This window comes from Phaethon lepturus, unplaced genomic scaffold (assembly GCF_000687285.1).
Source record: "Phaethon lepturus isolate BGI_N335 unplaced genomic scaffold, ASM68728v1 scaffold22504, whole genome shotgun sequence".
Taxonomy (NCBI): domain Eukaryota; kingdom Metazoa; phylum Chordata; class Aves; order Phaethontiformes; family Phaethontidae; genus Phaethon; species Phaethon lepturus.
Window position 1 is genome coordinate 2,128 of NW_010532877.1, and position 13,901 is coordinate 16,028.

Below are 13,901 nucleotides of genomic sequence, written 5' to 3' on the forward strand. Positions count from 1 at the left end.
TTACAGGTTCTGTTGCCTCCTCTGAGGGATCTCCTCAGGCTGATGTAAAGCTTACTGACATCAGCTGGCTTTGGATCAAGGCCTGAACTCCCAGATATTTCTGCATTACTCAACTGTGAGATTTTATATTTATTTGAAGCCCACCCCCTGCTCCGCCCTTTCAGGAAGGGCACCTGTTCCAATGCTGCACAGGGTGTGTTACATGTATGCACCAAGAATGGCAGATGCTTTAGCACTCTAAACATCCTTACAAAATAAGAGCCAACAAGTCATGACCAGAAAGTCTCAGACATCAGTAAACATACAACAGATTCATATGCAATACTTCAGGTTTGAAGGGTGCTGCTAACGTCACGCTTTTCGCTTTTTTTCCCCTTAGTAATAAGCAGGAGTACATTGACATAAGAGCATTTGTGATAGGTGTGAAAGATCAGGCTACTGAACTGCATCCCCCAGTGCCCTGGAGAGCTGGAGTGTGACCATATTCTAGACAAGCCCCTGATGCAGCACTTAAAAACCAGGAGGAAGAATTCTAGTTGGTTCTACACACTGGAGTTTCCACAGAGATGGGTAAGTTGCTCTCCAAGACTGTGTCCTAAGGAGATGCAAAGGAGCTAAGAATAACCCAAGAATCAGGCTATAATTAGCAACAAAGAACCACAGGCAAAAGTCACCTGAATTTATGTAAAACATTCTTGCACATTACCCTCCTCATTCTGGCTACCAAAAGTGCACTTTTAAAATAAGAAATTATTGTGCAGTGCAGTATTAAATAATTTGAACCGAAACCGAGAAAGCACTTTTGATTTGTATGGAAACCTGTGTTTACCAAGAAACCCTTTTTGCCTAGCAAATCTCCGACTTTTGTGAGCAGACACTGTGGAGTCCTTTGTGCTTGCTTACAGTTTCAGCTGCTGCTGAAGGTCATGAATTGATTCTGCACTGTTTTGCAGTTTCTCTTGCACCAGTGGATCTTCTTCTAGTTTGACCATTTCAATCACTCCATTGGTTCCAAGAATACATGGTAGGCTTAAGAATACTTCACTGTTTATATTGCAACATCCCTGAAACAACACAAAGACAAATGTCACAGAGTTATTTATTTCTGCTCTGTCTGAAGCATGGAACTACACAAAATAACTTGATTATTTTAATTAAACAAGGATAGTTCATCATATGGCATGTGTTATGTAGGTCAAATACCAATTATCTTAGATCCTGTGCAATGGGTTACTGCATAGAAACTGTAAAATATTACTGTGCAGATAAAAAAAAAATCTTGAACCATGCCACACTTGGAGGGGTTTCCCAATATAGGTATATCAGACCTCAATAATGCAGCAAAGTTTATACTGTAAAACACTGTTTAACCAGTTTCCTAGGTAGAACAAGCAGGGATACTTAATAGTACAGCATCATTAGTTCTTTTAGGACTGAACAAAAGAAATTAAAATACACAGCCAAAGAGAGCTATCCAAGGAATATTTTTCAAGTATTGACTCATTCTGTGAGAGTATTCATTAAACTTAAATACCTATAATTCAAGTTTACACTGTAGATTTTGTTTATTTTTACAGTCTGTATGGGGAATTTGACATTCTGTAGTTACTCTGCAGTTTAAGAGACTTGTCACTCCTCTATATCTGTATTTAGTTTGTAAACAATTAAAAACTTTACTTGAAAACATAATGATGAAATTAGGTGTATGTCTGTACTTGATAGAATAAGCAGCCTGCTCAACTTCCCTGCACTGGGACATGCAAATCACCCTTCTGAAGCCTGTAAATAGAAGTGACAAGTAAATGTTTCTACATGGTTTTTTTCTTCATATGAAATGACAATGCTTTAATGAAGCCTGTTAGGATAAACTTTAAACAAGGTTCAGTCTACAATTTTAAGTTAAATATAGCTTCATCATCTTCTCAGTGTAAAGTATCAAGGGGTAAAATAGCAGCTGTTTCAAAGCCAGTCAGATAAAATACTGGTAGAAAATGCATCTTATACTTTCATAAAAGATACTGCACTCTCTTGGCCCCTGGAAAAATCTACATTCAATACTGATCACTTGGAAACTGTGACACACATTTCTCTTCATTTGCCAAATCCAGCTATTCCGGGGAAGCTGGTCATTAACCTTGAACATATTTTCTCTCTGAGCTCTTGTATTTTTGGGACAATAATCTACTTCTAATAATGGTTTCAAATTAACACAACTGATTTTTGCTCCTTTTTGGACTAGAATTGAAAGTTGTTGTTACAAGTAGTGGAAATAAAGTAACTGTTCTGAAGTAGCACTAAGTGAGATGTCTCTGCTGCTAAAATTAATGGTCATATTCAGTATAAATAACGTCGTAACAGTGCCAACCAAAAGATATTAGTAACAGATTTACCTTTGCCAGAGTGGATACAGAATGAACCTTTCTTTTATCTTTCAGTATACTGTCAGTCAAATCAGCAACTGAGAGCCCCACAGACCAAGATCTCTGACCTTTTCCCTTTAGAACTTCCATAGCTCTATATAAACCAGGAAAGGGAGAAAAACATGATGTTTAGGTTTTAATTATTCCTATTTTGGTTTACATGTAAAACCCAAAAGATAGATTAAATGTACCGTATCAGGTAAAGCATACTATAAAAACATGATTCTCTGTTTTGGAAAACAACAGAAGGGAATAAAGAACTGCTTTAAACAATTTCTTTGTGTATATTTTACCCACACTAATAATAATTCTCTTTTCTGTCAAGAGGTGTAACTGGTACGTGGCTAATTAGATCAGGTAAGTTGATCCACACATGTACTTCACTTTGAAGTAAACAGCTTCCATGCAAGCTCTAAGAAACGTTGTGCCAGAAGGCTTGTCTACATTTTTTTTTTTTAAAAGATCACAATTGAACTGTCAGCTCTACTATTCTAGTGTATATTCTACAAAGCTTGTCTTGTCCTTAGATAGTTACAGGCACAACATTATTGAGAACTTCAGAAGAACACTGGGCATATACACGTATATGAAAGTAAATGACACCCAGATTTGTAATTTCCTATACACTCAATGTGTGAACATTTGAGAGCAAACTTCCTCCTTTTCATAAAGAGCTGAAGGAAAAAAACTCTGCTAACATTAAGTGCCTAAACATGAAGAAAGAAAAAAATTAAGATTATAGTGGCATTACCTGTTAGCCACCTTTTCCCTTGAGTTACGAGCAGCCATTGCTTCCATTTGATTTGCAACTAAATTACAACTGGTCCATGATGGTACTAAATAGAAACAACCAACATTTAGATGCACATCTAAACAGTGACTAAAATAGGTACCAGATAAGGTGGGAAGAAGAAAAAATTTTAAAAATTCAAGCTTTCCAAACTTTCCTTCCCCTACACAAACCCAAATATAGTTGATGACCTTCTAAGGTTCCCTGGACTGTTGAAATAAACTCTATAGTAGCACCTGGCCAGAGACACTTGCTTAAAAATGAAGTAATATGTAGTAATTCTTACATTAGCAGTAACCTACCATATATTATATCACATTTCCTTCCTCCTTCTGTACCTCTAACCTATATTCTTATACCAAATAAAAAGCATTTGAGGGTGTATTTTCTATTTTTTTCCTGTGACAAATGTCAAATACTTTTGCTACCACTCCAGGTCTACAGTCTCGGGCACACACCAAAATTGTATTATTTAGAACCATCATCATGAAAATCTATCACCCTACTTATGACTACTTTCATTACTTTTCTCAATTATTCTTTCGTTACTCAATTACTTAAGCACTGCCAGGACATTATATACTCATAGTCATAATAAAGTATCACTTTACCTTTGTCTTCCCCTTGTTCACCAATAATCCAAGCATCTTTTGCCAGCACCTGTGCTTTCAAAAGGTTTGTCAGTATATACTGAAATCTCTCAGTATCTAGGTTGGCACCTACTCCAATAACTCTGCTTTTGGGAAATGCACTCAGCTTCCATGACACATATGTCATTACTTCAACTATATATGAAAGAAAAATATGTTGACAATAAAGGACGACTCAAAATTCAACACAACCATGAATCACAGTTACGAAAAACTCAGGACGAAGTCATTTACTTCAGAAAAGGCATAAGCATTTAAGAACAGATCAGTAGTTTATTTCAACCTGAAACACCAAGTCAAGAGGGGAGGAGGTGAAGAAAATTCACAGCCCAAGCAAAGTTTTAAGAGAAGTGAAACTTCAGAATGAGTCACCATGCTTCCCTCAATCAAAAATCTCACATACGTCTAAATTTAATTCAGCCAGTATTTAATTTCTTTTCATTTGGCAAGCACTCACTTCTCCATCTCCACAGCTCTAAGTGATAGGAAGAGTAAGAAGCACCCTGTTGGAGCAGGTCCAGAGGAGGGCCACAAAAATAATCAGAGGGATGGAACACCTCTCCTATGAAGAAAAGCTGAGAGAGTTGGGATTGTTCAGCCTGGAGAAGAGAAGACTCCAGGGAGACCTTATTGCAGCCTTTCAGTACTTAAAGAGGGCTTATAAAAAAGACAGGGACAGACTAGTAGGGCTTGTAGCGATAGGACAAGGGGATGGTTTTAAACTAAAAGAGGGCAGATTCAGACTAGATGGAAGAAATTTTTCACAATGAAGGTGGTGAAACACTGCCACAGGTTGCCCAGAGAGATGGTAGATGCGCCATCCCTGGAAGCACTCAAGGTCAGGTTGGATGGGGCTCTGAGCAACCTGACCTAGTTGAAGATGCCCCTGCTCATTGCAGGGGCGGTCACACTAGATGATCTTTAAAAGGTCCCTTCCAACCCAAACTATTCCATGATTTTAAGCACTTGAGAAATAGAAGAGGCCTGTCTTCAGTGTGTTTACAGGACAGAGATGTTCACATATACTTCTTTCCCCTTTAAGTAGTGTTTTTGCTTTGTCTTAGTTCACAGTATCACTGACCTAATAGATTTAAACTTTCCACCAAAACGTAGCTGCAATATTTACTATCAACACTACATTATGTACATTGGTAGTCTATGAGTCTGATCATATGGCACATAACGCACATACATCCTTACTGCACAGGAGAAATGTATACATAAAACTCACAACTGACAAGACAACAGCCAGTGGATGCTATCTTGTAGCTACAGTTAGGTGGAAACTACATACAGAAACATACATAAATACTTACCTTTTATACAAAACAAAGTACACTATTTTCTTTTATCTTGGTAACAGTAAAGAAAAAACTCTCAAAGACAGTGTCCTGCTCAAAGCTGAAAAGGAAAACATCTTTCAGAGTAGCAAAAATTTTTGACTAGGTGTATGTGGCTGTAACATATTTTTAAAAAAGGCCAAAGAGAAAGCCAGATGAGGGACAGAACATTAGGCTAAGTACCAACATACCTGGATGAGAAGCAACAAGGAGAACAGTGTTCTGACTGTAGTGTGATATTGCTGGGATAATTCCTCTGAACAAATCCACATTGCTTTGTATGACATCAAGATAAGTCTGAGCATTACCCAGAGAATTAACTGTAAGTACCACAACTTTTGAATCAGCTGAAGCAGAAAAATCTGAAAGTATAAAGATAATATGTTTTTAAAATCTATGTCATTTTACCAAGTTTTGTACGCAAAACAAAGAGCCATCCTAAAGGCTGAACTGCAGCATCCAACTCAGGGATTCTTCCCCTCCTGTCTCCTCCCGTATCCCCCAATGTGGATTCTGGGGCACTTCCACAGCACCTGTAAAGCACAGCTCTCCCACAGAACTACTTTTCCTGTTTCGTAGCTGGCAAACACATAAGGCAGACTACAATTTGTCCAAGGTTACACAGCAGAAGACATCTCGATAGGGTCTAGATAAGCTTTTCCAAGTTTTCTCAGCAAGAGAGAAAAAAAAAAATACATCCATGAAAAGGCTCCTTGCGATTCTTAAAGAAGGGGAAAGACTTTTACTTCTTTATCTCAAGCTTCTATAATTTTTGATCTTACAGCTCAATCAAGGACATGTAGACAACCATAAAAACTGTTACAACAGTCTATTTATTAACTCAAGTAAGGGACATATATTTATTAGCCCAAGAAAACACACAACTACAATTTGCTGCAGAAATTCGTAAGTCAAAGCTGCCTTGAGCGGGTAACTCAGTATCTGGGTACCATAACAGGTAATCAGTTTGGACACAGAAGCAAGGTAATTTCACTGTCATACCACTTCTGGAACCATCTGAAGACAAAGCACAGGCCTAGTGCACTGACAAATTGGAAGCATACTAAGGAGGATATAATTAATACCAGCTTGCCCCAACCCTAGATATAAGCATACTAAAATAACACGTGACAGCCTATAAGCTTTTTGTAATACTGTAACACTACTAACAGCATAGCCAGCAACAACATACAAGCTTTTTGTACCACAGCTAAATGTAAATACGTAATAGGTAACCACAAAGACACAAACAGAGATTTGTGGTACAGTTGCACAACCAGTGTTCAGGAAAAAATGTGCTAGCAGTAAAACCTGCAAGATAAGATCAAAGGATGTAAAGCAGGCAATGTCAGGTGCTGAATAAGCAGGTAAGATGCCTGGTAGAACGAGAACAAGTCCCTGTCCCCAAAATAAGAGAAATTACATCAGAAGCACAAGAAAGCCCCCCCATTTCATCTTGCAGAGGGTGCAAGGAACATAAAACCACCACAGACAAGCAAGAAAGAATGGGGAAGTTGCTCAATTCAGTTTCAGCTTCCCCTGTGGAAGAGCTTTTGAGCTGCATGACCTCAACCTCTGTGATTAAGACCATCAAAGACTGTATCCGTCACCATTAATTACGGAGACATGGCATGGACTCTGTTGAGTTGTACACTCACAGCTAATTGAGAACAAGATTGTTAAGAACCAATTGTTTGAATATGCAGTGATAATGATTAAGAACTAACTGTTGGCCATGTGCATGTTTAATAAAGATTAATCTAGGAAAGTAGTACTTTGAAACTTACCTTTATTTATTAGCCTTTTTAACACTGCTCTCACAGCTATCGCTAATTCCCTAACATACATACATTTTTTCCCCCCCTTCCTTCCCTCTCTCCTCCTATGACACTGAAGTACTAGCTTGGCTTCTCTTGTTTCTGCACAAGTCCATTTTCAGAATTAGCCTCTTACCCTGGAAGTGCAGACTCACACACCTCTACCTCTATAAACAGAATGAAAAAAGCCTGAAGTAAAAGCGATGCAAGCTTTGCTGAACCTCCCCTTCCAAATTTTGCCCTGAAAAGATAAAGAAAAGCAAGACACTATGAAAAAATAACAACATCATTTTAAAAAGATGGCCTATATGCCAGAGCCTCCGTATCTCCCCATGTGTCCTGCTCTCATTAAAACGAGCACAAACACACATAGTACAGTACTGGCTCCCACTCCAGAAACAATATCTAATACCTTTGGTGATCTCCACATTTGGCAGAGCAAAGACCTCCAAGTCCAGGGTCCCTCCTTTTGCTGCACCTTCAGAAAGATCCAAAAGAACCACCTTATCTGCAGCACTCTGTATGATTAAAAACAATGCAGATCAACAATAAAACAAACCAAAACTTGTTCTTGTGGGGGTGAGGAATAAAAACAAGTATTCCTCCAATTCCAGTGTTTGTTGTACTGTGTATAAAACAAAATTACTGACCAAAATTACTGTCAAATCACAAGAGAAAGAATTTTGTTTAGTGAGTTTAATGGAAAAGTACTCATTATGAAACAAATAAAAACTCACAAAACCACCTCTGGGAAGTTACAAATGTTTGTGTTACTGTTGTCTCTGAGCACATTAACTGTAATGAAGTACAGACCATCTACAGGCTATCCTTTTCCAGCGGACTAGGAGATCCCACTTGTAAGAGGCCACCACTCAGGCAAAAGCTCTTTAACTAAGCATTTTCAAAATAAATTAATTCAATATTGAAGCATTTGTATTTAAAAAGCTGACTGAGAAAACAACGCAGAAACTAACACTTCTGTGTGTCCATAAGTTAACTGAAGAGGCAAATGACATAAGCAGTGACATGGCTATTAAAACTGCTGAGTTATTTCTATGTGTCAGACATGAAGAACTAGGTTGGAAGCCTCTGTTAATCAGGTCTGTTGCTATTTATAATAATTACCTACCTTTGCTGCAACTGCTAGCACACACGCGATGCCAAGGTCTCCAGCTCCAACAACAGTAATTTTGTTAAAACATCCTTCATTTTTGCCTCCACCAATTTTACTCTTTGATTTCATGTCGGTCTCTCCTACAATTAAAAGAAAACCACAAACTTAAGTGCTGGCCCACACTCTATCAATACAAGTATTGCTGCTTCATAAAGGATCAGGGTTGTGCCAAAGTTAAACCAAATTACATAAACTTCTTCAAAATGGCAGTGAAGCCTGACCACAGACAATTCATCACAACTTACAAGGTGTAAAACACAATGTTCCTCTCTGGATAGGAATGCTTTTTCACTGAGTAGAAAATATGAGCATAACAATATCAAGAAGCTAGACACTAAGACCATACAAACCTTTGCTACTGTTACAGGTGTGAATACATGCCATGGTCAGAAAATTGTAAAATATTTTGTATTTTGAAAAGACATGCAAAATGGAATTTGATTAAAATACAGTGATCTGAGGTTGTTTAGCCAATGCTACTGGTAACACAACGATTCTCATTCTAACTATAATGCAGAGAGATTTGTAACAGAAACATTGATTGATTAGAAATGTGTATTGTACGCACACACATATGCTCACAAGCATGTATGTGTGCGCAATTACCAGATGAAACAGCACAAAAGGGCTAAAGGGAAAGGTTTGCACTAGCTGCCACAGATCATCATCTGTGATTTCACTAGAAGAAGGAAGAAGAAAAGACTGACCTGAAGGAAATGCATCAGGATGAAGAACAACAGGACTGGAGCCATAAAATACCCAGATAAGGAAAACATGAGAATTGTGAAATTCAGTAGTTTTGCCCAAGACTTACAATGAGTGAGATAAAGTAATGAGGCAAAAATGCTAAATAGCATCGACTCCCGAAGGGTGTAAAATACAAGTACGAAATCAGCTTGTCACCATTGAACAAGAAGAACCCAAGAGACACGGTATGGGCTCAACAGTCAGCGCTCCTTGTCCTCAGTGTTGCACACCAGTGACGGTGGTCAGACATCAGGGCTTACGACTGGATGCGAGAGTGTCAGTGAATGAGATCTGAGAGAATGAATGACTGTGATTGGGTAAAATCAACTTGTTTATAATAAAATCACATTTCCCTTCCACAAGATCTCACATAGAGTTTTGCTGCAGTACTTTCCAACAAATGACTAGTACCAAGTCTACAGCATTTTTCAGTAGGCTTAAATACAAACATCCAAAATGAGCTGCGCATTCAAATTCATTTGAGCTCTCAGTTCAGAAGAGGCATTTTTGATCATACAGAGAAAATGCCAAACACTGTGAACACGCAAACACTAAAAATTCAGGTATTAAAACTGTGTAGGCAACTTTGTGATATCAAGTAACAGCAATAAATAAAACAGATATTGTGTAGGAACATTACAAACAAATATATTAAAACATCCACACCTTCAGTAATCTTTGCAATGTAGGAGAGAAGTTCCGATTGCCTGGCTGCATCAGAAGATGACAGCGAATACAAAGGGAGCTCTTCCTCAAATTTTGCAATCATTTCCTTGATTAATCCAATGACAGTTGATTTAGGCTGAAATATAGTAATACAGAAGATAAAACAGTTGACTAGCTATTTCATATAGTGGTATCAGCTGTAAATGGCAGTATTTCATAAAGAACCATAGCTATACAAAATTTAATCACAATATTGACACACTTAACACTTACATAAACACTTAAGGTAAAGAAAAGCCTGAGAATTTCTATATCAATCATGAAAAACATATCCCATCCACTTCAGAAAACTAGCATTCATTATATAATTTTTACTGGCGTAGCAGTAAAAAAAAATACTTTAAATTATTTAATACACTGCATAAAATCATTTAGCAACAGTACTGGCTTTTGAATCTCTATGCTAATGTTTCAGAGTTCTGCTTAAAGAGATATACCCAAAATGTAGGAACTTCCACTGAACTTTCTGGAGGAAACTGGTCAATTAGTCTAGTATTATTATTCATTATTCACAGCAACAAAAGGAAAAAGTATCAAAGGGTCACGAGGCTTATAATGTTTTATAACGAAGTCAGTCCCTTTTTCCTTCAGCTTAAAATAATCTTCCTTACAATTACTTATAACTTCCTTTACAATCACTTCAGACAGTCTGAAAACTGTAATTTCAAGAGACGTAACATTCTGCTTCTGCTTGCATAATCATTACATATTTAAGTTTAACAAAAAAATGCAGAAAACAAAAAGCCCCAAACCCTATCCACTCCTCTCCATTGATCTCCATATGATACCATGCTTTATTCCCAAATACTTTCCTCCCGTCAGCCACTCCACGTCTTACATGGCTCCAGTTTTGCAGGTAGGGCAAATAAATCCTGCCGTGAGCATCAACATGCTTTCCCACGGAAATGCCCATGTTCACAGTCGGCTTCAAGAAGCAAATGGGGGGAGCAAAGGGATGAGAATCCAGAATCCACAGATGAATAGGTATGTTATAGGAATTACCTGTTCAACACAAAACAAAAGCCACTGCTAACTTCTGCATTGAGAAGAGGTACTAAAAACCAGGTGTGTGTGCATGTGACTCACACTTCCCAATAACAAAGAAAAAAAGCCTGACAGATCACTTTCTAGATTCACACTGGATAGTATTTATGTTACTTCGGCTAGTTAATAAAAGTAGACTTGTCTAGATCAACTTGAAGTGCTACCGATTGTGTCTTTCTTAATACAAAGTGTCATTATTGTTTTGTTTCCCAGGGTATTCTCTCAGCCAACATGTTCCCTTTTCCAGGCAAAGAAAACTCTTAGAGCTACCCATTTCACACTTATTTTAGGACTCAACAACTGATGCAAAGAGGCATCTATTGAAAGCTTCACCTCAGACTTCAAAGGCTTTAAGTTAAAAATAAAAATTTACCTACCAGTTATTTTTGGGCACAGCCTATATAAGCATAGGGCTTTCAGCATCGATGAGTGCATGAAGGCACTTGTTCATGCAGTAGAAGTGGCTTCTGCTAATTCATGCAAAATCCCTCACAGCCACTTTTAAAGAAGCTGCACAGTACATTGTTAAGAGGCAGTACCCAACACATTTTACAATTAAGATTCATAACCGGTAAGGAAATGATATTTGACTTATCTTACCATATTTCACTGGAACAGTACCACTAAAATTCAGGAGGTCCTTCTGGGATCCATCCTTGAAGGCTGAAATTAAAAATGTGATTTTAAAAAAAAATAATAAATCCTTTTGAATCTGGCATGGCAATTCCATTCACAACTAGCAATATATAACGCTAATTTTTCTTTAGAAATCAAATACACTGTTCCTGAAAGAACCAAGGCTAAAATGTTACTAAGATTCCCCTTCCCTCTTTGAGATAATTCCTTAATGGAATCTTAATGAAAATTGCATTGGTACAACTAGGCACATCATTAGTCTGAAAACCCCTTGTCCTGGGTAATTCTGGTGTTTTAGGGGCTCTCAGTCAGGCTGAGGGATTTTGGAAGTTACACTTGATAAGCTAAAGACATCAAAATGCTTTCAATACAGTAATGGGATATGGGAAAAATGCTGTTACATATAAAGAATTTAAAAGAACATCAATCTTCTATAATTACTGACAAGTTAAAATAAAATAAAATTTAGAGAATGAGTCAGGTTTTTATATGTGTGCATTCTTGGAAGATCATTCAAAAATAATCACATGGCATGAGAAATTTTACTGCAAGTCAAAATAAAGATAGGAACACAACTGAAAGATATTCACACTGTTTAGATTCTATTCCACACAGTCTGAAATCTATGGCAAGTAAGAATTACAATTAGTTCAAAGTAACTGTATGACTTCTTACTGTATGTGTCCATGGAGAATGTGAAGTTAGGGTAGGTCTTGTTAACATTCTTTAGTTCTTCTATGGTCAGGTCTCTGAACTTATACTGGGAAAGAGGGAGAAAAAAAAAGATCAGAAAAAAACGTTTAATTTCAAAGGCTGCTTCTTTCATCACTAGAGAGAGAGAAAAGGAACCAAGTAGAAACACAAGAAGAGGAAGGTAATAATGACCTGTAGTATTATAAACAGTTTTGGTGTGAAATAAACTACAAAAAAATCTGATTTAAAAAAAAGCTTTAAAGGTATCACAGGTCTACTGTTGCTACGTTAGAACTCAAATTCTGAACATCACTCCTTATACACTGTTCCTTCCCCTCACAGCTGTGTGAGCAGAGGCTTAATAAAGTTTAGTCTCCCCTGCACACAATAATTAAAACCAACATAAAAGTATAAAACTCTTAGAAAAAAGAAGCCGTCTTACCACTGACACAGTTACTACTAAAAACTCAGATCCACCTGCACACATTTTAAAGGCATTTCATAAGATGTTGATTTCCACAACCATATTAAATGTGTAAGTAATTAGCCTTTGGGAAATTTTTTTCCCCTGTCCTTGAGATTTGCGAAAATCAAAACAAAATAATGCATCCCTCTTTCCCGCCTGCAGAAAACCTGCCCACAGATTAACAGAAGTACTGATGCTTGAAATGTGAAAGTAAATACCAGCAGGCATTAATCCCTGCTCCTTCATTTAGACTGTCGCCAGCCAGTCCGATACCTGAACTGCCAAGAGATTTGCATCCTCCCACATTTCAAAGTTATGAAGAGTATTTTCCACTTCCTAGATTAGAACATCTGCTTCTTATTTTAGGACATCTGAAGTTGTCCTGGAACCCTTGCCCAACCAAACACAACTATGGCCTGACAATGCCTTAAAGAGCTGCTCACTGCACAGCACACAGAAATACTCGTCACGGCAGCAGTAGCTAAAATCTACGATCTCTTCGGTAAGGCACCCACCAGAAACAGCAGTAATACTACAGCTACGTGGATGGTACCACTATTTTCCACTTTGTACAAGAAAACACAAAGCTGCTGAAAAGAAACACCTTTTAGTCAGCTTCTCCCCATTCAATCTTACAGGATACTGCAAAGTCAAGCAAGAAAAAAAATGATCAAAGGTACTTAAATTAGGAGTGTCTACACAACTTAACACATTTTCACAAATGTTGATACATCTGGTTCTGAAACCAAAGCCATTTTTCCCCGGCTGACCCCCTTCTTATTTGTAATGCAAAATGAGGCACTTCTATTAAGTATTTTGTTATTCTGTAAAGATCAGGAGATTTATGAGGCGAGTCAGATACAGACCTTTCTCATTTTGCACCTAAAATTATCTGGCATGCCCAAAATTTAAATACGCATACCTCAGTTTTTCATACGGAAATTAAAGCATCTTTACCTCAGAGGGATGCTATAAAAACAAATCACTGTTTCTAAAGCGCGGAGACACAAATGCAGGGATTGTCACAAAAAATCCCCACAGAAATTAATAACTTAATGCAGAGTAAGGTTTCAGTTGCATGTACCACATCACACGTGTTACCGTGTCCCGAACCACAGGCGTAAAGTTACGCGTGGCGCAACTCCACGCTAAGTTGCAGTAAGGCAACGTAAACCCTGCACCCCGAACGGGACAGAAGTCTTTTTGTACAAGCTACGATCACGAAATTAAAGACGGCACCGCGGTGCCTGCAGGGAAGGGGAGGGTGGCTGAGCTGCACGACTCCCTCACCGCTGCCCTTCCCCTCCCAGCACCCCATATTTTGACTCGCGGAAACTTTCGCCGGCCGGGGGCCGCCAGGCGCTGCATCTCCCACGCCCGCAACCGCACGCTCCATCC

At 38.1% G+C, this 13,901-nt stretch overlaps 1 protein-coding gene across 2 annotated transcripts; it reads right to left on the reverse strand.

Annotated features, from left to right (window-relative positions):
- Positions 1–830: 830 nt before the first annotated feature.
- UEVLD (UEV and lactate/malate dehyrogenase domains) lies at positions 831–13,258 on the reverse strand. 2 transcript variants are annotated; one of them, XM_010285008.1, is made up of 12 exons: positions 13,205–13,258; positions 12,020–12,104; positions 11,309–11,371; positions 10,503–10,666; positions 9,605–9,740; positions 8,147–8,271; positions 7,430–7,535; positions 5,392–5,562; positions 3,822–3,995; positions 3,172–3,256; positions 2,391–2,514; positions 831–1,064 (listed from the first exon to the last, which is right to left on the reverse strand). In XM_010285008.1, exons 2-12 carry the CDS (start codon positions 12,030–12,032, stop codon positions 900–902), a joined length of 1,326 nt encoding a protein of 441 aa, XP_010283310.1. In that variant the 5' UTR covers positions 12,033–12,104; positions 13,205–13,258; the 3' UTR covers positions 831–899. The 2 variants fall into 2 exon arrangements, with proteins under 2 accessions (XP_010283310.1, XP_010283309.1); XM_010285007.1 differs by lacking the exon at positions 13,205–13,258 and having other exon boundaries at positions 12,020–12,170.
- Positions 13,259–13,901: the final 643 nt, after the last annotated feature.